Source organism: Macrotis lagotis, chromosome 1 (assembly GCF_037893015.1).
Source record: "Macrotis lagotis isolate mMagLag1 chromosome 1, bilby.v1.9.chrom.fasta, whole genome shotgun sequence".
NCBI classification, from domain to species: Eukaryota; Metazoa; Chordata; class Mammalia; order Peramelemorphia; family Peramelidae; genus Macrotis; species Macrotis lagotis.
Genome location: NC_133658.1, coordinates 493,411,086 through 493,438,022, shown reverse-complemented (window position 1 = coordinate 493,438,022; position 26,937 = coordinate 493,411,086). Strand labels below are relative to the sequence as shown.

Genomic DNA, 26,937 nt, shown 5'->3' with positions numbered 1-26,937 from the left:
ATCTTTTTGGTCAATCAAGCACCCAAACAAGAGAGGTGATTATTCAACACAGATTGGTACTGTACTACTTATTAGCTGAAGAGGGAGGAGTATGTAGGAAATTGAATCTATCCACCTGCTGTATTAAGATTGATGATAATAGACAATTGGTTAAAGGGATCACTAAAGACATTAGGAAGATAGCCCATGTTCCTGTGCAAACTTGGAACTCTCCCTTTGGTAATTCTTGGTGGTACTGGCTTAATGAAAGTTGGTAGAACAAGATTCTTTTGTTTGTCTTAATCGCACTTGGTGGAATTATTTTACTGCCAATTTGTCTGCCTTGTTTAATTCAATTGATAACACAAGTGGCTCAGGATATTTTTTAATAATGTTGACAATCACTTCCAAACAAACAAAAATGCTGATCCTAAAGGGATAGGGATGGATTCCTCTTAACAACATAATTTATGAGGATGATGACCAGATGGACCAACAATGTGAGCTTATATTACAGAATTCTGAAGAAATCTCATCAAAATAAAGAAGAGGGATTGAGTGGGATAAGGCCTGAGATTTCTTCAGTAGAATATTATAGAATAGAAATAGTTGAACTATTATATCTCTTCTGCCCCTCCTCCCCTGACAAGCAACTTCTGGGGTATCATGACAGAAATGTAAAGAATCAACTGACCCTGACTTATCTGTTGAAGTCCAGATGTCTATGCATTCCTCAGGGCTGGAGAGTAATCCTGTCTCTGTTTGAATTATATGCTTTTTTCTTTAAATTATTTTACTCATTTAGATTGTGAAGACCACATTCCTCACTGATGAGGATGGGAGAGTAAGGGGGAGGATCCAGTTAGCATATATGACCCTTTGGGTCTTTTGTCCCTTTGCCTCATTCTCTGTCTTTAAGGATGAGTGGGATCAGATTCTAGAGAATCAAATAAAGCTTTTTCTCGGCATATTTTGAGAAATATCTGAAATTTATTTAAGTGACTACATTCATCTCACACAATTGCACCACCTAGCACGTCAACATATAATACTTAAAATATTCAAATAATCAAAATTATTTCACACTAACCTGTTAATTCTTAAATTTTTATTTATTTTTTCTAGTAGATAACTATATCACCAGGGGATTCGAGAAATCCCAGATTAAAATCTCTCCACCAATTCCTGCCAATGCAAAGTCATTACACTGAATCAGAGATAAATTCCCACAATGAATCACCTGTGGATTCCAATAATGTAGTCTCTCATATAAATAATTCCCTGAATATACTAACAACACTTTCCCCCCCCTCAGTCCTCAAAACATATTATTTTCCCTTTAACATTCTTCACATAACTTCTAATCATTCAACATATATTGAAATTCTTACTAGATTGAATTTATGAGGAAAAAGATTCTTAGAGGATTCCTAGAAATTAGAACTTTTAGATCAAAATCGAATTTATTCATTTAATGTTTTCTACTTCAAATTTTTACCCATAGCATTAAAGGTCACTTACATTTCAGTGTATTGTTGTTAGCCTCTTAGATCACATAACATTTTAACTCTAAGGGACAAGTGAAGTCCCCCCCCACAAGGGAAATGAAGCAATCTAATCTCTAATACAGATCAAATGAGAAAATGGATCTTAGAAATTGTGCTGCCAACTTTACTTTGGTAGCAGTACAATAGTACTGATGACTCAGCTGTTTACCAGAAAGAAACCATTTGCATTTACAATAGTAGTATTGTTTCTAAATCCACCTCCATGCCAATGCTGAGTTACATTCTTGAATTGGTGATTCTCTTCTAGCTTAGGGGTAGGAGAAAACTTTAACTACAACAATAGTAGTAATTCTTCTGCATTGTAGAAGCAGAGTTGTTTATAGTCTATGAATGATTTGATTTATGCTAAAACAAAATCTTATATATTTGTCTTGGCTTGCTGGGACACTGGAACTTTCATCCTCCTTGACCTTTAGCAACATGTGAAGGCATCCCAGACAGTCAACTCTGCTTTTTTATCATTTTAAATGTATGTAACTATATTTATTCTCACATTTTTCATGCTATTTCAAGATTTCTTCATCTTTTTTGAATTATTTTATTACTTAATAGTACATGGTATATGATGAGCAGTATCTTCAATGCAACATCTTCTTTTAAACAAAATTATGGAAATATTTTAAAATATGGATGTAGTGAGAACAGCTGTAGAATAAACCCTTCATAGGAGATTATAGTGAAGGACATAAGAGCCATGAAAGCTTTAATCAGTGAGATGTCTAATTCTGATTTCAGAGGAGTTATGGTGAATTAAGCCCCCCCTTTTCCTTGTAGAAAATTTGTATTAATATGGTGTATATTATCTAACATGGTCAATTAATTAATTTGACTTATCCGTACTTATTTGTTATACAAAAGGGTACAATGGAAAAAGGGGACTCATTAAGGAATAAAATAATGATGTAAAAATGTTTAAATTATTTTAATAGATATATATATATATATATATATATACACACACTTAAAATTCAGATGTCTTAAAATCAAAAGAATATTGAATGATTTGAGCTCAAATTAACATTCTATACCACTTGGGAAATATATGATATTTGGGTACCTAATTTGTACCTAATTTGGGTCTCAGTTTTCTCATCTGTAAAATGATCAAAAATAATAATAATTGTGTAGCTCCCTTCTAATTTTCTAATAGTCCTTTTAACCCAAGTATTCTCAAGAGCTCCCCTAAAAGGTCAAGTTGAATGAAAATTTTCAAGTTAGAATGTGGAACATTATGAGGATCCAGATGTTGACATTATATATGGCATGAAGTTTCGTGACATTTTGAACAACTGAACTGTTTTCCTTCAGAGTTTGGAGTAGAGAAATGGAGTACAATTGCCATATTTGTTCCATGACAAATGTTATTAAATGACCTTTTATTAATTAAGCTCATAAACCTGTAGTATAAAACTCTAAAGTCAAGGGACCTAGACTTCAATCCTGCTTCTAGCATTTAATATCTAGGCAAATCTCTTAATCTCTCTAGGTCTCAGTTGTAACCTCTATAAAATGAGAATTTTGGACTAGATTCTATTTCAGTCCATGATTTTTAAAGAACCTTGAAAGCCTTGGAGTGTGTTGGAAGCCAGTTCAAAGGCCCTGAGACCTTCCTAAATTTTCAATATGAGCATTCCCATTTCAGAAGTTGACACTACAAATCAGGGCTTGTTTATTGCTATAATAAATGCCTAGATCTAAGGACATGCTTAAAAAAGTTTAACACTACTGGATTAAGCTGAATTCAAATACATTAATGCTAATACTGTAATATGATGAATGAAAAACCCGAAACAGAGTTTCTAGGTAATTGATAATTTATTAATTAGGCTACTTGTTCATCAATAATTTAGTGGTTGGTGGTTTCTTAGGAAGCAAAGACCTCTAGTGGAGATACTGAAAGCCTTTTCTAAGAACCTTTGTTAATGTGAATGAATGCCCCTGATAAGTGAAAATTTGCCTCGATTGAGGAATGTTTTATGAGGAACCATCCAGAGATGGCTTTCTCCTTCAAGAGTTGGGTCACCTAAACTATAATGGAAGGATACAAAGATACAAAAGGATTGCCCAATTGAATGGGACTTTAACTGAGTGAAACCTCCCTCATGGTTTCAATGAGTCTTCCTTTTTCCCAAAAGCCCCATCAGCAAGAGTGGCAGTATCCACATCCCCAAGGTCAGGTGCTGACAAAGATTATATACAGCACTGTGCTGATTGACTCCCATAAGAAGGATACAGAATTTGCTTTCTGATAGAGCAAAACAAATTATCTCTCTTTGATAGGGTAAAACTGAATCTGAATAATTATGCAAATAGGGTTTGAAAATGCTTTGCTCAAATTGGCTAGCTACTTGTGGAAAGATTGTGAGCCCTGCTATCTAGCCAATAGGTAGTGGGGCTGGGGGTTGGGACTGCATTAAAGACTAGGATAAAAGGGGCTTGCACACTTCAGCACTTTGCACTTCTAGAGCTTCAACTCATGTTACAGAGGTATGGAGGTTATGCCCTCTTCTTGAAAAGAGTGCTTTTTTTGTGCTCTGATCTGGTTCTTCCGATTATTCTGTTTAAGGAGAGTCAACCTTGTAACACATGTTTCTGATCACACACACCATGGATTCTACTTAGATTCTCACAGAAGTTATGTCTTCTAGTAGATCTCCCACCCAAGAATGTTTGAAGGCTAAAAGTAATCTCATCAACTAGCCATGTCCTTCACAGATGGGTTGACCCTTTCCAGCAGCTGGGTCTTGAAAGAAAATAGAAAAGGCTGAATCTCCATTTAATAATTGGTGATTAATATTAATGGTATAAAAATTTTTCCAGTAATAATACTAGTTTATTAGTTAATTGCTACTTCATGCTAGTTAATATTAAATTTAGAAGTGTGTCATATGTTCTTTTTCTCCTTAGGCAGCTAGTTGTTAAACATTCATCAGCACACTCCAGTAAAGCCCCAATTTTCTTGAGTGGAGAATGGCAAATGGGCTGCTGCAGAGTGATTATGGGGCATTAAGTTTGGAATTGTAGAAATTTAGTCTTAGTGGAGGCTCCTCCCTGAATCAGTGGTTGCAACTAATTCAGATTTGCCTTATTGTTTCAGTGATTCAGAGCAGAGCAGCAAAAGATCTAGTAGGTTTAATTTATAAACTAATTGTAATTAGTAATTTTTAAAATAATTAAAAGAAATGATAAATTCAGTAGGGATTAGTGAAGATTTAAAAAAAGATATTTTTCTTCCTAGCCAAGTTTATAGACTCTCAGATTAAGAATGGCTGGTTCTGAATTTTCAATAGTCATTTTATAAGTTCCTTAAAACTACAGAAGCCTCCATCAACCCTTAAAATATAGAAAGTGTCTTGAACTTTGCTATCTAAATTCTAATAATATTTTTGTCCCCCTAGATTATTATCAACCTACCTAGAATGTGAATTCTAAGAAATCAAAGTTTGTGTGATTTAACCTCTCTTTCTTGCTCATTGGCTACCAAATGGGAATTTATCTCATCTTTTATTTTTCCCTAAAATGGATTGATTCTAAATGTAAAATATAATAGCATATTTGTATTTTTTGTAACATAGAAAGCTCTTTAGCTAATTTCTATTTTTTTGTATTAAGTGAATTATTTTGAAAAATGTTTTTCCTTATTAAAAGCAATTCAAGTTGTGGAGAAATGACATGACAATAATTTCTCTTTCTCTTCAGGAAAATATGTTCAAATGAGATTCATTCCTAGAATTGACGTTCTCAAAGGAACCAATTAACAAACAAAATCAGTGCCTTCCCTGTATATTCTGGTTCCAGGCAGCTTTCACCAGATGGTTTAGTAAAGTAATTAGCAATAATCTGTTAAATGAGTCATTATTTAAATTAGTTGCTAATTTTCCTATCTATTAACCTGCTCAACAGAGTGATACTGGAAAGATCTCCAGTTGCTAATCACTAGAAGTCTAACCTAGTTTTCCCCTTTAATACAGCATTTTTCCCTTAATGCTGCAATTAGCAAATGGCTTTCAATAGGCTTTATTGCCAAATAAAATAAGAAAAGTAGGGGAAGAAAAGAGTAATGGAACAAATGAATAGTCTGCATTTACTTTTAAACCAGGTGGTAGATATATGTAGCAGCTCATTAGATTGTTAAATTGTTCCTAATGCTTTTGCTAATTGTTCCTGAGCCCTAAGATCTAATTTCATTAAGGGTATCTGTTTAAGAACAGCAAAGGCTTTTGAAAACTTCTCAGAGCAAAGCAGAGGAATTTTGTATAGTATGAACCCCAAGTGGTGGACTATCAGTCCACTTCAGTGATCCTTAGAAATTAATATTTTTTCACTCCTATGATCTCTTAGCCCCTTTGTCATTCCTTAGTTGAAAATACAGAAAAACTACTCAGGCTTCATTCCTTCCTCACCTCTTCTTATCATCATTAGCTTTCCTTTAAAGATCAACTCATTTGTCTCAGACTTCAGACATTCCCCCTAAACTTCCATTTGCTAATAGTATCTCCCTCAGCATCAGTTACCTGGAATTTATTTTGTATATGCCTTTATATTCTTATCACAATACCTGCCATAAAGTAGGTACTTAATAAGTGCTTATTGATTTCTTGAAAATGGTAAATCCTAGATCATTTTAGATTGATATTATTCTAATCGTCTTCTTTAGTCAAGTCTTTCTTACCTATTCTATTTGTATAGCCTTTTGTTAATTTTGGAATTCATTAAAGATAACTTGAAGTTAAACTAGAACGGGAGATATTCGAGAAATTCCCACAATAAATCAAGAAATTATATTATGATATTGTCACATTTTGGTTGTTATGAAAAGAAGTCCATGTCTCTTTTGCTTTATTTTAAAGTTACTTCTAATGGATTATCTTCAGTTTCTAATCCAAAGGAAATTAACTTTTTATCCAACTCTACTTACAAAAGGGGAATATTGGTGTGGAATGAAGTCCCACAAGTAAAATAGTCCAATTTCATATTTTTAAAAAAATTCAAGTTCAACATGTGAAATATCCTAATTGTGTTAGAGCATGGTGTTTTTAATTTGCCTTGTAGGCACAACACAGACAGCTTGTTTTTCCTTAAACATTATTGCCTTCTTTTGTGTTTAGCTAGTGTATCTGGAAGGATTTCCTTGAGCAAGTATAATAAACTCTAAAGAGAGATTTTGTAAGGCGATTTGTTTGCTCTGACTTGAATTTTTTTGAAAACAATCTTTGTTACAAATATCGTTATGAAATGAGGTAATTTCAAATGCCACTAATTATGGACCATCTTAACTAACCAATTTACTTCTATTCTCCATGTCTAACTTGTTCCTGAAACGTGCTTTTCACTCCAAACCTTGTTTGGTCTTCACAGATTTCATATCTCTTGTGTACTACTGAGATAATATTTGTTTAATAAAAAAAAGTTCTTGGCACATAGATTATTATTACCTTTTTACTATCTTCTGCTACTTGTCTATTCCTCTAAAATAGAAAGAACTCTCATTCTGAAGTAAGAGGTTCTGAATTCAAATCCTATCTCTGTCACTTACTACTTATGTGACTTTGGACAATCATAATCTCTCTGGGTTCTGACTTTTTCCTCTGTAAAATGAGAGAGTGGAACTATGCAGTCAAATAAGGTCCCTTTCAATTCTCAAATTAACGTACATGAACCTACAGTCTTGTCTTCCTGATCCCCAGGTTGGTCCTGCTTTTGGTAAGAGGGACTAATAATTTGAAAATCAGTCAGAGACACATGATGGTAGCATTGTGGAACATTGAGTTGAGGAGTTTGACTTTTAGTGTGAAGACAATGGCAAATTTTCAGTCTTTTTGAGTAGAAAGACAGTTAGAATAATAGGTAGAAATCTGGTCTTGGAGTTAGCACAACCTGGAATCAAATACTGTCTCGTAACACCTGCCTTCCGGAGGAGAGACTGAGGCCAGTTCACTTTCAAGTCAAGATATCATTCTGCTGATATCATTGATCTTTTTTAAAAATGAAAAATGAAAAACAATTTAATATGCTTAGGCCCACCAAGGGAAATGTTGCTTGTAAATCATGAATTATTTGCTCTATTTTATGTCAGTGGCCTTTTATTTTTATTATTTATATATATATATATATATGTACATATATACATTTTAAGAAAAACACATAAACAACCTAAATATAGTTCAAACAAAAACATTCTGATAAAAGCAACAAATCACCTTAAAAAATATAGTGCCTAAATATTGTTTTTTAAATTTTTATATTTTGTCTCTTATTAAAGGTAAATATTTCAACATTAGTTTTCCAATGTTGAGTTCCAAATGATCTCCCTCTGTCCCTCTCTTTCTTCTCCTTCTTGAGAAGCCAATCAATCTGATATAGATTGTATAGTCATACAAATCATATTTCCAAATTAACCATATTGCAAAAAAAGAACAAAAAATATTTAAGTTAAAAAATATGCTTCACACAAGGAGGGATGGCAGAACCAGAAGAACACTGTAAACCTTAACCAGCAACATGGGAGTGATAATCAACCTTAATGGACTTACTCATACCAACAGGGCAACAATCAGGTACAATTTGGGGATATCTGCAATGGAGAATGCCATCTGTATCCAGAGGAAAAATTGTGGAGTTTGAACAAAAACCAAAGACTATTACTTTTAATTTATTTTTTTATAGGTTTTTGCAAGGCAGTGGAGTTAAGTGGCTTGCCCAAAGACACACAGCTAAGGTAATTATTAAGTGTCTGAGGTCACATTTGAACTCAGGTACTCCTGACTCTAGGGCCAGTGCTCTATCTCTTACCTTTAATTTAAAAACAAATTGTTATCTTATTATGTAATTCTGCTATATCACATACTATATGTTTCTTCCTTAAGAATATGATTTCTCTCTCATCACATTCAACTTAGATCAATGTATACTATTGAAATGATGTAAAGACTAACAAACTGCCTTTTGTAGGGAGTGGGGGGAGAGAAGCAAGATTGGGGAAAAATTGTAAAACTCAAAATAAGTAAAACCTTTCTAAAATTAAAATATATATATATATATGCTTCATTATGCATTCAAATTAAATCAGTTCTTTCTCTGGAGATAGATAATATTTTTGTCTTGGACCATTGTATTGATGAGAATACAATGTTGCTGTTAGTCTGTACAGTGATCTGGTTCTGCTTATTTCATCTGCATCAATTAATATTGTACAGTGATCTGGTTCTGCTCATTTCATTTGTATCAATTAATATATTTCTTTCTAGGTTTTTGTGAAACCATCCTGTTCATCCCTTCCAACATAATCATATACTAAAACTTTTTCAGCCAGTCCCCAAAGTCCTCAATTTTTAATTCTCTGATCTCAAAAAAAAGCTGCCATAACTATTTTTGTAATAGAGGTCCTTTACCTTTTAAAAGAGAAATTTTGAGAGGATATATATCTGGTGGGGGGAATTGCTGAAACAAAGTGTATGCACAGGTTTTGTAGCCTTTGGGGAATATTTCCAAATTGTACTTCATAATTCTTGTATCAGTTTAGAACTCCACCAATAAATGCATTAGTATTCTAGTTTTCCTACATCTTCTTTTTCTATCTTATTATCTAGTCTGATAGGTATGATGTAGTACTCCAAAGTTGTTTTAATTTATATTTCTCTAATCATAGTGAGTTATATGACTATTGATAGCTTTACTTTCTTCTTCTGAAAACTGTCTGTTCATATTTTTGTCCACTAAAAATTGAGGTTATTTGTATTCTTATAAATTCAGTCAGTTCTCTGTATATTTGAGAAATTAGGTTTTTATAAGATCAATTTGCTTATAAACATTTCCACCAGTTTTTTGTTTCCCTTTTAATGTTGTATACACTGGATTTTTTGGTACAAAAAATATTTAATTTAACGTAATCAAAATTATTCATTTTATTTCCTGTAATGCTTTCTCTTGGTTAATTATAAATCCTTCCTTTATCCATGATCTGAGAAGTAAGATATTCCTTGCTCCCCTAATTTGCTTATGATACTGTCCTTTTAATCTAAATTATGTACTTGTGATATGGTGTAAAGTGTAGGTCTATACCTCATTTCTACCAAGACTGCACTCTAGTTTTCTAGCAGTTTTTGTCAAACAGGAATTTTTTGTTCTAAAAACTTAGATTTTTGAATTTATCAAACACTGGATTACTATGATCATTTGTTATTATGTATTGTGTACCTCATGTTTCACTGATCTGCCGCACTATTTCTGAACCAGGACCAGATTATTCTGATGATATTACTTTATATAACAGCTTTAGATCTGATACTTGCAAGGCCACCTTCCTTCATATTTTTTTTCTTAATTCTCTTGATTTTTTTGTTGTTCAGATGAATTTTATTATTTTATCTAGCTCTCTCAAATAATTTTTGGTGGTTTCATTTGTAGGACACCGAATAAGTTAATTAATTTAGTTAGATTTTTCATTTTATTATATTGAAGTAGCCTATTCATGAGCAATTAATATTTTTTCCAATTGCTTAGATCTGACTTTGTGTGAAAAGTATTTTATAATTGTATTTACATAGTTCTTGAATTTGTCCTGACAGTTGTTTTCTATTATCTACTGTTAGTTTTTTGGTTTTTTTTTTTTGCGAGGCAAATGGGGTTAAGTGACTTGCCCAAGGACACACAGCCAGGTAATTATTAAGTGTCTGAGACCAGATTTGAACCCAGGTACTCCTGACTCCAGGGCCGGTGCTCTATCCACTGTGCCACCTAGCTGCCCCTCTACTATTAGTTTAAATGAAATTTCTCTATCTATTTCTGCTGGGTTTTGTCGATAGTATATAGAAATGCTAATGGATTTCTTTTATATTCTGCTACTTTGCTGAAGCTATTAAATATTTAAATTAGTTTTTTGGTTGATTCTCTAGGATTTTATGAGGATATCATGATATCATTTGTAAGGAATGATAATTTTAAGGGGGCGGCTAGGTGACGTAGTGGATAGAGCACCGGCCCTGGAGTCAGGAGTACCTGGGTTCAAATCTGTCCTCAGACACTTAATAATTACCTGGCTGTGTGGCCTTGGGCAAGCCACTTAACCCCATTGCCTTGTAAAAAAAAAAAAAGAATTATAATTTTGTTTCATCATTGATTATTCTAATTACTTTATTTTTCCTAAATTGCTGTAGCTAGCACTTCTAATAAAATATTGAATAATAGTAATGAAAGAATCCTTTTTTCATTCCTAATCTTATTAGGAAGACTTCAAGCTTATCCCCATTCCACATAATGCTTGCTGAGGGTTTTAGATCAATGCTACTTAATTTTAAGAATGACTGATGATTCCTATGTTTTCTAGTATTTTTAATAAGAATGCGTATTATATTTTGTCAAAGGCTTTTTCTGAATCTATCAATATAATTATGTGATTTCTGTGGGTTGTGTTTTTTATATGACCAATTATGCTGATGGTTTTCCTAATATTGAATCAATTCTGCATTACTGGAATAAATCCCTCCTGGACATATAATACTGGTAATATATTGCTGTAATCTCCTTGTTAGTATTTTATTTTGCATCAATATTCTTCAAGAAATTGGTCTATAATTTTTCTTTTTCTATTTTGACTCTTCCCGGTTTATTTATCATCACCATAACTGTGTAATAAAATGAATTTGGTAGAAATCCTTCTTTGGCTATTTCCCCAAATGGTTGATATAGTATTGAAATTAATTTTTCTTTAATGTTAGGTAGAATTCACTTGTAAAGGGACAGCTAGATGACTTGGTGGATAAAGCACCTGCCCTGGAGTAAGAAGGACCTAGCTGTGTGACACTTAAACCCAATTGCCTTGCAAAAAAAAAATTCATTTGTGAATCTATCAGGCCCTGGGGAGTTTTTCTTAGGGAGTTCATTGATAGTTTATTCAATTTCTTTTTTCTGAAATGGGTGTTAGTTAAGGGTTCTGTTTCTCTTTTGTTCATCTCAGCAGTATATATTTTTGTTAATATTCATCCATTTCAATTAGATTTGTCATGGCATATAATTGGGTGAAATAATACCCAGTAAGGGGCAGTTAGTTGGCACTGTGGATAGAACACCGGCCCTGGAGTCAGGAGTACCTGAGTTCAAATCCGGCCTCAGACACTAAATAATTACCTAGGTGTGTGGCCTTAGGCAAGCCACTTAACTCTATTTGCCTTGCAAAAACCTTAAAAAAAAAAAAAAAGAATACCCAGTAATTGCTTTAATTTCTTCTTCATTGGTAATGAACTCGTCTTTAATTTTTTTCACATTAATGATTTTATTTTTCTCTTTTTTTAGTCCAACTAACTGATCATATATCAATTTTTATGATTTTTTTCAACAAAGCCAGTTCCTAGTTTTATTCATTAGTTCAGTGACTTTCCTACTTTCAGTTTTATTAATCTCTCCTTCAGTTTTAGGGTTTCCAATTTGGCATATATCTAAGGATTCTTTATTTGTCTATTTTGTAGGGTTTATTTCAATTACATGCCTAATTCATTGATGTGCTCTTTCTCCAATTGGTTGATAGAAGTGTGTGGAGATATGCTTTCTTCTAAGTATTGCTTTGACTGTATTCTATAAAATTTGGCATCTTTTCTTATTATTGTCATTATCTTAGTGAAATTATATGTTGTTTCTATGATTTGTTCTTCTACCCACTCATACTTTAGGATTAGATTATTTTATTCTTAATTGATTTAATTTCCTTACATTGAATATAATTTTATTGCATTAAAAAAAAGGGCAGCTAGGTGTCACAGTAGATAGAGCACTGGCCTTGGAGTCAGGAGAATCTGAGTTTGAATTCACCCTCAGACACTTACCACTTATTAGCTGTGTGACCTTGGGCAAGTCATTTAACCCAGATTGCCTCACATCCAGGACCATCTCCAATCATCCTGATTCATATGTGGCCACTGGATCCAGATTATTCTGGAGGAGAAAGTGAGTCAACAGCATCCCCTTCACTCACATCCAATTCATGTGCTTGTATGGCATCATCTCCCTAATGTTATGGTCTTCTTCAAAAATGGACAAACATTATTGCATAATGATCTGAAAAAGGATGCATTTAGTAATTCTGCTTTTCCACATTTGGCTGTGAGTTTCTTATGCCCAATATATGAATCTTATATTCAAATCAAGAATGTTTAAAAGTCCTCTCTCTCTCTCTCTCTCTCTCTCTCTCTCTCTCTCTCTCTCTTTCTCTCTCTCTCTCTCTCTCTCTCTCTCTCTCTCTCTCTCTCTCTCTCTATATATATATATATATATATATATATATATATATATATATATCCATTTTCCCCTGAAGGATTATGCTCAATTTTGTTGATAGGTTATTCTTATCACATTCCAAGTCTTCTAATACTTTCAAATAGGAGTTGATAAATCTTGTGTTTTCCTTATCCTTGCTTCACAACATTTGAATTGTTTCTTTTTAACTAGTTGCAGTACTAGCTCTTTGACCTAAAAATTCTAGAATTTGGCTATAATATTTCTAGGAATTTTCATTTGTGGATCTCTTTAACGAGATGATTGGTGGATTTTTTTTCCTCATTTCTACTTTCCCTTCTGGTTCTATAATATCAAGATTCTTGTCTTTGAAGATTTTCTTTTTTTGTAATCATGGCTTTCAGATAGTCTGATAATTCTTAAATTATCTTTTCTTTTCTTTTTTAATTAAAGATTTTATTTATTTTGAGTTTTACTATTTTTCCTCCAATCTTACTTCCCTCCCCCACCCCCCACAGAAAGCAATTTGTCAGTCTTTACATTGTTTCCATGTTGTACATTGATCCAAATTGAGTGTGATGAGAGAGAAATCATACCCTTATAGAAGAAGCATAAGTATAAAAGATAACAAGATCAGACAATAAGATAGCAGGGTTTTTTTTTTCTAAATTAAAGGGAATAGTCCTTGAACTTTGTTCAAATTGCACAGTTCTTTCTCTGGATACAGATGGTATTCTTCATTGCCGACAGCCCCAAATTGTCCCTGATTGTTGCACTGATGAAATAAGTGTGTCCATCAAAGTTAACCATCACCCCCATGTTGCTGTTAGAGTGTACAGTGTTTAAATTATCTTTTTCAATGAGTTTTTTCTTTGTGAATCTTTGTACCTCTTTTTCTATTTTGCATTGGATAGACTGCTGGGCCTAAAGTCAGAAAGATTCATTTCCTCTGAATTCAAATCTGGCTTTAGCCACTAATTTCCTCATATGTAAAATGAGCTGGAGTAGGTGTCAAGAAAACTCCAAAGGGCTCGCAAAGAGTCAGAGCTAAGTGAAATGACCTAACAGTAAAATTTTGCTGTTTTAGGAATTCTGTTCAGTGAGATTTTTTTTGCCTCTTTTACTGTTTACAATTTGTTTGTTAAGATGTTAGTTTCCTTTGTACTTTTTGTGTTTCCTTTATCAAGCTGCTGACCTTTTTAAAAAAATTTTCTTGTATCAATCTCATTTCTTTTCTCAAATTTTCATCTACCTCTCTTATTTTTTAAAAATCTCTTTTTGAACTCTTCCAGGAATTATTTTGAGGAGGGAGCTGTGCCCAATTCACATTTTCTTTGAAGTTTTGCATGTAGCCATTTTGATTTCAATTTCTTTTGAGTTTATATCTTATTCTTCATTGTCACCATAGTAACTTTATATATTCAGGTTTTTCTTTTGACTTTTTTTTAATTTTTCCAGCCAAATTCCTGATTTATAATTTTATCTTCAAGGTAGACTCTGCTCCTGAGATAAGGCAATACTTTCACAAATGTCAGGTTTTTCTTTTTCCTGTTTTCAGGAAAAAGGGTCTGTAGATTTTCAGTACTTTTATGGTTGTATGACTTAAGAAGAGGTATAGTCACTTCTCTTCTGGCATGTACTCTAGGATGTGAGCTCTGGAATGGCAGTCAGGGCTACAGTAGCCCTACAAAAAAAACTAGCAAACTCACTAGCAAACACCAGCTCTGTACTGAGACCCAGAACTGAGTGTTAGGCAGTGTGACACAGTCCTGCACCCAAGACAAGAAGAAAAAATCTCCTGAACAATTGACTGACCACCTAAGACAGATTTTTCCTGCAAACCTCCTAGATTGACATGAGCTAGAAATTGATTCACCCTTATCTCTTGTTGAGTCTGTGACTACAGAATTCAATTTGAGGTGGTTTTTTTTAAGTACTTTGGAGGGAAGTTTGGGATATCTCAGATTAGCCTTTGTTTTACTTCATCAAACTGGCTCTGCCTCCTTTTCAGTTGCCTTCCAATAAAGGCATGAATCAATTCACTTATGTTTGGGGCATTATGAAAGAGTTCTTGTAATGACTGTAGATGAAAATCTATATCAAGAAAAGAAAACTAGGAATATCTGCTCAGAAAATTTCTCCTAGCTTCTAGAACTAATATGAAAACTGTAGTAGAATGTTTGCCATTACTATGTCTGATTATGCATAACATAGTGTAGGTTCAGAATGTCATCTTGAAGAGCAATTTCTTGTGTGGATGTAAAGTGGGTTGTGATTTTCATGAAGTTTGTTATCCTTTGTTTTATGAGTATTTGTCATTCAGATATGTTAAATATTTGTGTCAGTAACATGCTTTCACTATTAACAATGGATTTAGAAAGGAATTTTTTTAAATTCAGAGATTATTGAATTTAATGACTGGATGAATGTTTTTAAAATATATTATTGATGATTTTTAAAAAATAATCCCTCATGGGACAAAATAGAAATTGAGAGAATCCATTGATGTTCCCCAGAAATAGATCCAAAAAAAAACCAATGCCCAGGAATATTATAGCCAAGTTCCAGAACTCCAAAGTCAAAGAGAAAATATTACAAGCAGCCAGAAGGACGCAATTCAAATATCATGGAACTGCAGTCAGGATCACACAGGATTTAACGGCAACTACATTAAAGGCTCATAGGGCTTGGAATATAATATTCCAGAAGGCAAAAGACCTCAGAATGCAACCGAGAATCAACTACCCAGCAAAACTGAACATCCTCTTTCAGGGAAAAAGATGGACTTTCAATGAACCAGGGGAATTTCAAATGTTCCTGTTAAAATGACCAGAGCTGAACAGAAAGTTTGATCTTCAAATACAGTACTCAGGTGAAGCTCAGAGAGTTGAGGAGAAGGGGAAAATATGAGGGACTTAATGATGATGAACTACATGTATTCCTGCATAGAAAAATGATACTGATAATACTCATAAGAAACTTCTCATTTAATAGAGCAGGTAGAAGGAGCTCTTATAGGTGAAGCACAGGAGAGAGCTGAATTTGAAGATATAGTATATTGTAAAAATGGAGTCAATGGCTAAAAGGGAAATGTAATGGGAGAAAGAGAAAGGAGAGGTGGAATAGGCTAAGATATTTCATATAATAAGATTTTTTATTACAATGAGCTATTGCAATGATATGTAAGGGGGGAAGGTGAGGGGGAATGAGGGAACCTTCACTATCATCAGAGGTGGCTCGAAGAGGAAACAGCACATATATATACTCAATGGGGAATAGACATCTAGAGTAAGGAGAGAAGGGGGATTGGGTAGGGGGGGATGTGAGTTATGGAGGAGAGGGTGGACCGTGGGGGAGAGGGGTCAGATATAACACATTTTCTTTTTTACTTCTTGCAAGGGGCTGGGATTAGATGGCCTGTCCAGGACCACAGGGTTGGGCCTTAGGCTCGGAGCCTCTTGGTCCCAGGGCCACTGATCTGTCTGCTGCACCACTCAGCTACCCTACAGCACATTTAAGAAGAGGGACAGAGTTAAAGGAGAAAGAAAATATAGTGTATGGTTGTGGGGAAGTACATATGGAGGAAGTTGTGATCAGCAATGGCAACAGTGGAAAATTATGGAAGTAGCTTTTGTGATGGACTTATCCTAAAGAATGTGATCCACCTGCAACAGATCTGGTGGTGTTGGAACACAGACTGAAGCACATTTATTAATATTATTATTATTATCATCATCATCATCATTATCATTATTATTATCATTATCATTATTATTTTGGAAGGGTGGGGTTTGCAGGGCAAATGGGGTTGGGTAGCTTGCCCAGGGCTGCACAGCTGGGTGATTGTTGGGTTTCTGAAGCCAGATTTGAATCTCGGGTGCTCCTGGCTCCAGGGCCAGTGCTCTGTCCACTTTGCCACCTATCTGCCCCTATGATGATGATGATGATGATGATGATGATTTGATTTTATTTGGAGGGGTTTTTTTTTTTGGTTTTTTGCAGGGCAATGGGGTTGGGGTGGCTTGCCCAGAGTCACACAGCTGGGTGATTGTTGGTTGTCTGGGGCTGGATTTGAGCTTGGATGCTCCTGGCTCCAAGGCCAGTGCTCCATCCACTGTACCACCTAGCTTCCCATATGATTATTATAATTATTTTTTAATTTTAATTTTAATTTTTTTCTCTTTCCTTTATTGCTCATGAGGGTTTATATTTCTTGGGGGGGAGGGGGTATTATGTTTACTCTTAAACAAGAATATTTTAGTAATGTATAAAAAAATCATTTGTACAAAAATAAAATAAATATAAGAAAAATAATCCCTCGTGTAAAGATAAAGTTTATCTTGAGAACATAAACCGTCTCTAATTTCATAATCCAAGTTTTTTTGGTCAATAATAAATAAATTATATGTTTGATGTCAATTTATATTATAATATGTCTTGGGAAGGGAAAATATTCCATTTGGTATGACAATCATTCATTGATATGTGACAAAATTGCTGCTTAAGACACTTTCTGACTTTATGCTATCTTCCTGACTTCATCCTGATATCAGTAAAATGCTTCTGTACATTCTTGAACTTCATGCAAACCATACAAAGATCTTTTGTTAAGACTAGTTAGCTTTCTTGAACAGAATATTACCTATTCATTATGTTGTCATAAAGTATAAATTAATACAAATAAGCCTGGCATGGAATATTAATAAAAACAAATGACTTGAAAGAGGGTAAAAGATATTTTGGAAACCTTTCTAAGAACTATATCACTGCCATGATTAATCTCCAACTTTCAGCTACATAAACCTTCTCTCTTCTGCTCTTACAGGTCGTCCCTCTAATATATAATTTATATCTTCATGACTTCACTCATGCTCTTCTCCCAGTATGCCACATTCCTTCAATCTTATCTGAATCCTGCCCTTTCTTCAAAACTCTGCTTGACTTTTCTGACTGCTTCCTCAGTTATTTCCTAATTTGAACATTCATCAGACTCATCCATGTTCCCTTAATGCATATAATCTTGTATTATTATTTTTAATAAACATGCCCTTTCTCCTTTGCTAAAATTTAAACTCCTTGAAGGTAGATTTTGCATCTCCTGGCACCTAACAGTATAACACAAGTCTAAATAGTCAAATCAGTGATTTATTAAACCTATCTGCAATCATGTGCAGTAAATAGCATTCCCACTTCCACGATTACAAGTCTATTGTTATTGCTAATGATTCACATATTGTGAATTTTAATAGTCTTCAGAAGTCATTGGGTCTTTTATAGGGAACTACTAATGATCAATCCAAGGCAATCAAGTCCTCATCTTAGAAATAGGCAGAAAGTCTACACATTCAGGTAAAGGATTACAGGGAGAAGACAACACATTGATCCATTTTCCCTTTGTTTTGAAATAGATTTATGTCAAGGGTAAGAATCAATGTTTTATCTTGGTACTATGTGGATCCTTCTATATTCAATTATTATCTAGATGATCTCTGATTTCTTTCATACTTAGATTCTGTTTTCCTTTTTTCCATAATTTTTAATCATCTTATTTACATCTACACTGCAAGTCAATTTAAAAAAAGGAAAAGAAGGCAGATTCAGAATATTAAATGTTGACTTAAAATAGTTATTTGAGTATATTTCAATATTTTTAAATTACTACATGTAGGTAAAGTCTCAGCTAACTGACAAATCTGTATTTCTCTGGTTCAAGTTTCTTGATTATCTTTAGTTAAAGTTTGAAATATTGCTAGTCATTTCTTTTTCAAGCTGATGTTTACTTTTACTGACAAAAAATAATTTTTGAAAGGTTAAAAACATACTTATCTTGTTGTTGAGTCATTTTTCAGTCCTGTTCAACTCTTTGACCCCATTTGGAATATTCTTGGGAAAAAAAATACTGAAATGGTTTGTTCCTTCCCCAGATCATTTTACAGGTTAGGAAATGAGGTAAACAGAATTAAGTGACTTTCCCAGAGGTCACACAGTGAGTGTGGATTTGAACCCAGGAAAAAGTCTTCTTGACTCCAGGTCTGGCACTCTATCCGCTGTCATATCCACTATATCCACTGGCTATAATCTTGCTTTATTAAATCTAGCAAAAATAGCATAATGATTTCTCTCCTTTTTTTATTTTGTAGCTGCAGATTCTTGTTGACACTGGAAGCAGTAACTTTGCTGTAGCAGGTGTCCCTCATTCACATACCTCTTCATATTTTGACATTGAGAAGTAAGTATGGAATATGAGGTTTGAAGTTATGGCATTTTTGTTCTCACTGAAAATTATTTCAAAAAGTACTGAGATTTGGAAACCTTTGTGGAATAGTAATGATATTACTTCAATAAAGCATTTTTTTTGTTTTAACCTTGGTCATCACATTTGAAATGAGACCTTCTGTAAGCAAGGGCTGTACAAATGTGTCATATTTTAAGAAAACATACTTTGTTAAGGTAGGAACTGGATGTGAAAGTGCTAGCTTGATGTAGATAGGAACTGAATTTGAACTTTAAAATCACTTCTAACTCCACATTTATCTAATAATAAAATATAAACTTATAAAACAGATAAATTGGGGGTGATTATTTGTATCCTAAAAGAAAGTCACTATAGGATTCCTGTAAATAGCAAATAAAGAACTAGGTTCATTTTAAAGAAATGCAGTTGACCAATATTTTTGGTAGCATTTCTAATGCATAAAAATATTTCTGTACTGTATTTTAATTTTACACTTTCCAATGCATCATAGAGATAATAGTAAATAAAGAGAAAATCATTATATCTTTTAAATATGGCATGGGTTTAACAGAATTAAAAAATAATAAATTAGGATTACCTCAACATTCTCTTGATAGTAATGTGATCTAATGTATTTTTCCATACCAATTCAATTTTTTGGCCATATGCCCCACAGCACTCCCCAAATGATCACATAGACAAGGCTAGTACAGTAGAAATAGTCATATGCATCAAGAAAGATGAATTAGATTTTTCTATTTTATCCTTTATAATCCAAAGATTATCCTTTTGCAGAATTATAACAATTATAATAAAATAAAAGTAAAGAAACTTAGACTTCTTTCATCACTTAGCATGGAACCATTACCCAGGACAGTATTCCTATACCTTACCCCTTCTTTGATCCTCGTGTTTCCCCCAAAATGAACTAAAACAAACAAAAAACTTTTTTGTAATGCTTAATTTTCCTCATTAGTCTTAACTTGTTCTGTGCTTTAATACTTATGATTCTATATAAGATCTTGCCACAGCTTCACATTCATCCACTTATACCTGCCCATTTTTATCACTGGTAAGTTTAAAGAATTTTTGACTTAAAGAATCTAAAAATAGGTTGATACACTATTTTCTGTCCATTTACTTATTTCTGACAACTCTTTTTCCTCTCCCATGAAAATGATTTCTTCAAAATTTCACTCTTCAATTTTTAGAAGGATAACTTCTAGGTTGGAGTGATGAAATATCTATCCTTTCTCTTTGCCCTTTGAAATTTGCTTTCCTAAAATCTTAGATATGTTTCAGTCTATTTCAAGATTCTTCTACCTCTGTATGTAATACACTCTTCCCAAAATTCTCATCATTTTTAGTTTAGCTGTCTGTGCAATTGAGGTCTCCAATTACTCCTGTAATATATTTCTCTACCCAGCTTGCAATTTGTTTCTCAAATTCATTACTCTTTTTCTTGTTTCTTTTAAGTGATCTCTATTACACTCTGGTGGCAAAGATCACTTGTTTCAACCTTCAGTGATCTTTACTTAAATGTACTCCAACATGCTTCCTTTACTAGTTTCTGGATTTCTATTCTCAAGGATACTTTCCTCAAGATATAAAGGGTCTTAAAAGTCTTAATGAAATTTTAATATTTAACAACTTAAGACATAGAGAGGTTTTGATCATTTTAAATTTCTCTCAGACTTTTGGGACATCCATACAATGCTAACTTGCTCTACTTTTTTCCTAAGCTTTTATGTTTCTTTTTGAATACCAAATTTCCATCCAGAACTTCGTGCCACTTGGTTCTTTCTACTTAGTCTCAGTCAAATTTGACTTCTACATTAGAACCTAGCTCCCCTTGCTTGTTTCTTAAACTGTTTTTATGTATGTATAAAAGGTGTGTGTGTATTTGAGGGCATATGTTTACTGCTGACACATTTTCTTTAATTATGTCTCCTATGAAATTTCTGATATTTTAGTTGCTATTTCCCCCTATATTATAGCTATCCTCTCTAACTTCATGGTTAAGATAAAAGGTTTTTTTCTTTCTCCTAACCTGTTTTAAAAATAAATTTTTACAGATATTTTCTGTTTCTAACATCAACATAGTAATTCCAAGTATGCTACCCTATACCCTTCCCAGAGTGCCATTTTATATAATAAATAATATTTTTAGAGAGGGGAAAAAAATCAGTATAAGTGATCACTACATTGAAACTGTATCAAGACATGCAATGTATAACACCTGTAGAACGCTCTCTTCTATGAAATAGTATATTGAGGGATTCCTCTAATATTTCTTCATTCAAATCCTACAGGATCTTTATGATTTTGTTTTACTTACTTTTAATTTTTTGCTATGTATAATATATAATTTTACATTGTGTAGTCACTGTTTTTCTTGACTTTACTTACTTTACTCTATATTAATTCATGTATATTTCTTCACACTTCTCATTCATCACACATATCATTTCCCATAACATAGTAATATTCAATTACATTCATGTACCACAATTTGTTTTAGCATTCCCCAATTGATGGATGTCTACTTTTCCCCTAACTTTTTACTGTTGCCTTTTGGTGGAATAAAATGTAGAAGAGATATTTTATTTTGGGATACAAATAACTACTTAAAAAGATGTTATCTGAGAAAGAGATTCAGACTTCTGCTCTATGGCTTAAAATATAGGAATGACAGATTTATGACCAGGAATGGAATTTGCTTAATAAAAGTTAAAAAATGTAAATTATGGTGACTTACAAATTTAATATAGAAGAACTTTCATCAAAGTGATTTTTTTCTTGGCTTTCCTAATCAGAATCTAGTCTGATCCATTCTCTAAATATTTATTGGGGAGAAATGGAGAGATATCTAAATGTAAAGCTTCTTATTGTACTATCATGACTCAATCTCATCTCTACTCTCACTAATCTTCAGCTGCTCTATCTATATGTGCTACTTCCTAATTCCTGTGAACATTCCCATGTCTTCCCCATCCTCAAAAAATCTTCATTTGCTCTATCCATCCCCATTATCTATCATCCTATATTTCTCCTACTCCTACAGAAGATCTAAAATAGATTTCTACACTTCCTTCTTAACTCTTTACATTCCTGCCTTCCAAACTCATCATTCAACCAAAACTGCTCTCTCCAAAGCTATCAATTTTCTCTTAATTACCAAATCTAATCTTCTTTTCTTAGAACTCTTCTGCATTCTTAACTTCTCTGTAGCATTTGACACAATTACCTCCTTTGTGATACTCTTATTCTCTCTAGATTTTCATAAAACTACTATCACCTAGTTTTTTCCATACCAGTCAATCCACTTCTTTTCAGTCTCTTTTTGCTACACCTTCATTCAGTTCACATTTGATAACCATGACTGTCCTACAGGACTTTGTCCTGAGCCTTCTTCTCTTCTTTCTCTACAATTTTTCATGTGATGATCTCATCAGCTCCTATGATTTCAGTTATCTCTTTCAAGATGATTCTCAGATCAGCTTAATTAGCCCTAAGCTCCCTCCTAAGATTCAGTCTCATATCTCCAACTGCTTATTGAGCAGCTTAAATTTGATGTGCCTTAGACATCTTAAACTCTACATATCTAAAACTGAATTTATATTTCCTGCAAACTCTTCCCTATTCCAAACTTTCCTGTTATTTTGAAGTGTAGTATCATCCTCCCAGTCATCTGAATTCTTCACTTGTATCATCACAAACTTTTTACTATCACCTTCATCATAATAATAAACACCTAATATTTAAATAATGCTTACTATCTGTTAGACACTGTGCTAAGCACTTTATAGTTACTTGTAGCGATCCCCTTTCCAGCAGAGTAAAGATTCGGCTCAGGAGAGAAAAGAAAATACATTACTCAGGTGGGGGTGTCATCAGGACATCTGACAGAGCAGTTTATCAAAAACATTAAACAGTTCTTATAGAAGAAAATCACAAAATTAGCATATAGTTATGATGTAACTTTGTTATGGGCAGAAATTAACCCAGTATGATGTGACCCAGGTCAAGAAGTTCGGAAACAGGGTTTATCAAATAGTGAGGCCCAGAATGACACAGTTATGTTATCAAATCAGAGTTCTGTGGAAGCTTTCAGCTCAAGGATCAACAGAGCTCAGGTTATTTTGGCCAATAACTGTCCTCTTGATCCCAAACTCGCTTGAGAGGCCTCTACAGTTACTATATCATTTGATACTCATAATAATGCTGGTCATTATGTGCTATTATTATCTTTATTTTGCAGATGAGGAAACCGAGGGAAACAGAACTTAAGTGATTTTCCAAGGGTCACAGTACTAGTATGTATTAGAGGCTGTATTTGAATTTAGGATTTTCTGGCTCCAGTTTCTAGCACACTATCCACTATGCTAATGATCTGCCCCTAATATCCAATCAATTATCAAGTTCTGTCTTCTAAACATCTCTTATATTTGACCCTTTTATAACACTGCTAGCACCCTGATTCAGTTCTTCATCACCTGGACTACTGAAATATCCAGCTGGTTCATCTCCTTCCCTCAAGTTTCACCAATCTCCTATTGATCTTCCATTCAACTATTGTAATTAGCTTAAGAAGCTGTGAGCAAAAAGGCATGAGAAAAAAAAAGCAAAGAAGGTAACAAAGCTTCTCTACCAACCACTCACTAGAATTCCTATTCCCCCTTAGCTTTCAGGTGCTTAAGACTAATTGACTAAATTTGGAATCTCAAAGTTCTCAGGATGATAATATTGTTACTCTTATTGGTAACAATGGCTCTGGAATATGTAAAGTTGATTTTCAGTCAGATAGTGAGTTAACCATTATTTATAAGAAACCTAGTTGGATGTTAAAAACCTACTAGTTTTATCATTATTATTAATTATTATGATAACTTTGTAACTTACTGCAGTTACAGAGAAAGGCAACAAGGAGCTCACAGTCTAATGAGGGATATAATATATGAAAAAACTGTATACAAGTACAGTACATTCAGGATATGTTGGTTACAATACATACTTGAAGGGCACTAAGATTAAAAAACACTGGGGAAAAATTCATATAGAAGGCAGGAATTTAGCTGAGACTTGAACAAATGAAGCAGAGATGCAGAGGAAAGGAATTCCAAACATGAAGGACAGCACCTTTTGAAAGCTAAGGGGGGTCGGAATTCTACTGAGTGGTTGGTAGAGAAGCTTTGTTACCTTCTTTGCCTTTTTTCTCATGTCTTTTTGCTTACAGATTCTTAAGCTCAAGCATTTCAGTTTCTCCTTCCAAGTTAGTCTATGATTTTCACAGTTCCAATACCTTCCAGATATCTTGCACTTCTGGAGTTGTTTCTTTTCTTCCTCCTTCAGCTCAAGTCCTTTACTTTTTACCATTATTTTTAGCATGCAACCATCTCCTTTGGAAATAAGAAGTAGAAAAGTTACTAGATTCTCTTTGTTTTATTTCCCCCTCTTTCCTTATTCACTCTACCTTTGAAATAGAAGTTGTCTGGATGACCTTCTCAGATTAAAATTAATTCCACCTGTGTCTGGATGTATGCTTATAAGAAAGAATATGAAGCAGTGAGGAAGGAGAACAGAAAAGGAGATTTCAGGTTTTGGTTGCCTTTTGTAAGAGTGAGGAGAATGAATGTCTAAGAGAACTTAGTCTGAAAGATTTTACTCTACCTTTGGAGTAGAGTGATTTTATCTGGAGAAAACAGAAGATACATTTCAATTGTCAAGATTATATAGAAAACTGGCTTCAAGTAAAACTGCCAATGATGGCAGCATGAAGGTAGGAATTGCCAGAAACTCTTCCCCAGATAACCTCAAATGCTATAAAATTATGACTCTAACCAAATTCTAGAGTGGCAGAACCAACAGAAAGACCAAGTCAAACAATTTCCCAGGCTAAGACAACTTGGAAGATTGGCAGGAAAGGTCTTTTTTACTGGACCAGAGTTGGAAAGCACTGCAGCACAGTCCTGGTCATTGCACTGTGCCAGAGCAAATCAGCTCCAGCCTGCTGGGTGCCTGGGTCCCTGGGAGTACCAGGATCCATGGAAGTGGGAGTGGAAAAGGATGGCCCAGGAACCACAGGGGATGGCTTACAGGGTTGAGAGGAGGACTCTGACATGCCAGAGTGAGCACAGAACCCAGACCAGTGCTAGCTTCAAAGCAGCCCCATCCCAGGAACCTGCATAGTTTCCCATCAGCTGCTTCCAGAGCACTCAAACCATAGACAATAGGGAAATGGGGAAAGACTGAGAGGTTTCTCTCTGCTATCCCTGGGACAGGACTCTGATGCTTTGCCTATTCTCAAATCAAAAGCCCAATCTGGGCCCCCATACTATCATAGAAGAACAAGGACAGTTTCAGGACAGAGCGGAGTGCTTGTGGTCATCCAGAGACCAGAGCACAGGCAAGGAGAGCCGTCATAAGACATTGGAGAAATTAGGGTCTTGGCGTGGGGAAGGTCCCAAAACTCCCCAAGAGCTTTGGAAGCATGATGAAATCATAGGCTGGAGAAATGAACAAACAACAGAAAAAAATAATCTGACCATAGAAAATTACTTTGGACCCAAGGATGATCAAAATATATACTCAGAAAATGACAAAAATCAAAGCTTCTGTATCCAAAGCATCCAAAAAAATAGGAATTGGTCTCAGGCTATGGAGGAGCTCATAAAAGACTTTGAAAAGCCAGTGAAGAAATTAGAGGAAAAATTGGGAAGAGAAATGAGATAGAGAAAGGAACATCATGAAATCCAATTCAGCAACTTGGTGAAGAAGATGCAAAAAAAAAAAAATACCAAAGAAAATAACATGTTAAAAATCAGTGTAGGTCAAATGAAAAAAGCAATCCAAAAAGTTATTGAGGAGAAGAATGGCCTAAAAAAGCAGAATTGGCCAGATAGACAAGGAGATAAGAAAGCTCCCTGAAGAAAATAACTCCTTCAAATGTAGAATGGAACTAAGGGAAGCTGATGATGCTTTGGGAAAACAAGAAACAATAAAACAAAACCAAAAGAATGAAAAACTTGAAGCAAATGTGAAATATCTCATTGAAAAACAACTGACTGGGGGGGCAGCTAGGTGTCATAGTGGATAAAGCACTGGCCTTGGAGTCAGGAGTACCTGGGTTCAAATCCAGTCTCAGACACTTAATAATTACCTAGCTGTGTGGCCTTGGGCAAGCCACTTAACCCCATTTGCCTTGCAAAAAACCTAAAAAAAAAAAGAAAAGAAAAACAACTGACTGGGAAGAAAAATCCAGAAGATATCATTTTAAAATTATTGAGATACATGAAAGTCATGACCAAGGAAAGAGCCTAGACTTCATTTTTCAAGAAATAATCCAGCAAAATTACCCTGAAATCCTAGAAGGAAAGGGTAAAATAGAAATTGAGGAAATCCACCAATCACCTCCTGAAAAAGATCCCCCCCAAATCTCCCAGGAATATTATTAAAAATTCCAGAACTCCCAAGTCAAAAAGAAAATACAAGCCACCAGAAAGAAACAATCCAATTACTGTGGTGCTACAGTCAGGATTACACACAATTTGACAGCCTGTACATTAAGGTTTATAGGGCTTGGAATATGATATTCCAGAAAGCAAAAGATCTTGAACTGCAAGAATCAACTACCCAACAATACTGAACCTGAAAGAGTTCAGGAGAAAAGATAGACATTCAATGAAATAGGGGACTTTCAAATTTTTCTGTTGAAATAACCAGAACTAAACAGAAAGTTTCAAGTACAGGACTCAGGTGAGGCATAGAGAGGGTGGGGGGAAGTACTAATTATGAGGGATTTAATAATGTTGAATTGTTTGGATTGCTGCATGGGAAGAAGATACTGATAACTCATATGAACTTTCTCATTTAAAAGAGCAATTAGAAGGAGCATATATATATATAGACATGACACAGGAGGGAGTTGAA

At 34.1% G+C, this 26,937-nt stretch overlaps 1 protein-coding gene across 1 annotated transcript in view; it reads left to right on the top strand.

Moving 5' to 3' along the window:
• BACE2 (beta-secretase 2) overlaps nucleotides 1-26,937 on the top strand; it is a 200,894-nt gene that overhangs the window by 35,633 nt on the left and 138,324 nt on the right. Inside the window, exon 2 of the mRNA XM_074213848.1 lies at nucleotides 18,914-19,002. Within this exon, the coding sequence (XP_074069949.1) occupies nucleotides 18,914-19,002 (89 nt within the window). The remainder of the gene's footprint in view (nucleotides 1-18,913; nucleotides 19,003-26,937) is intronic.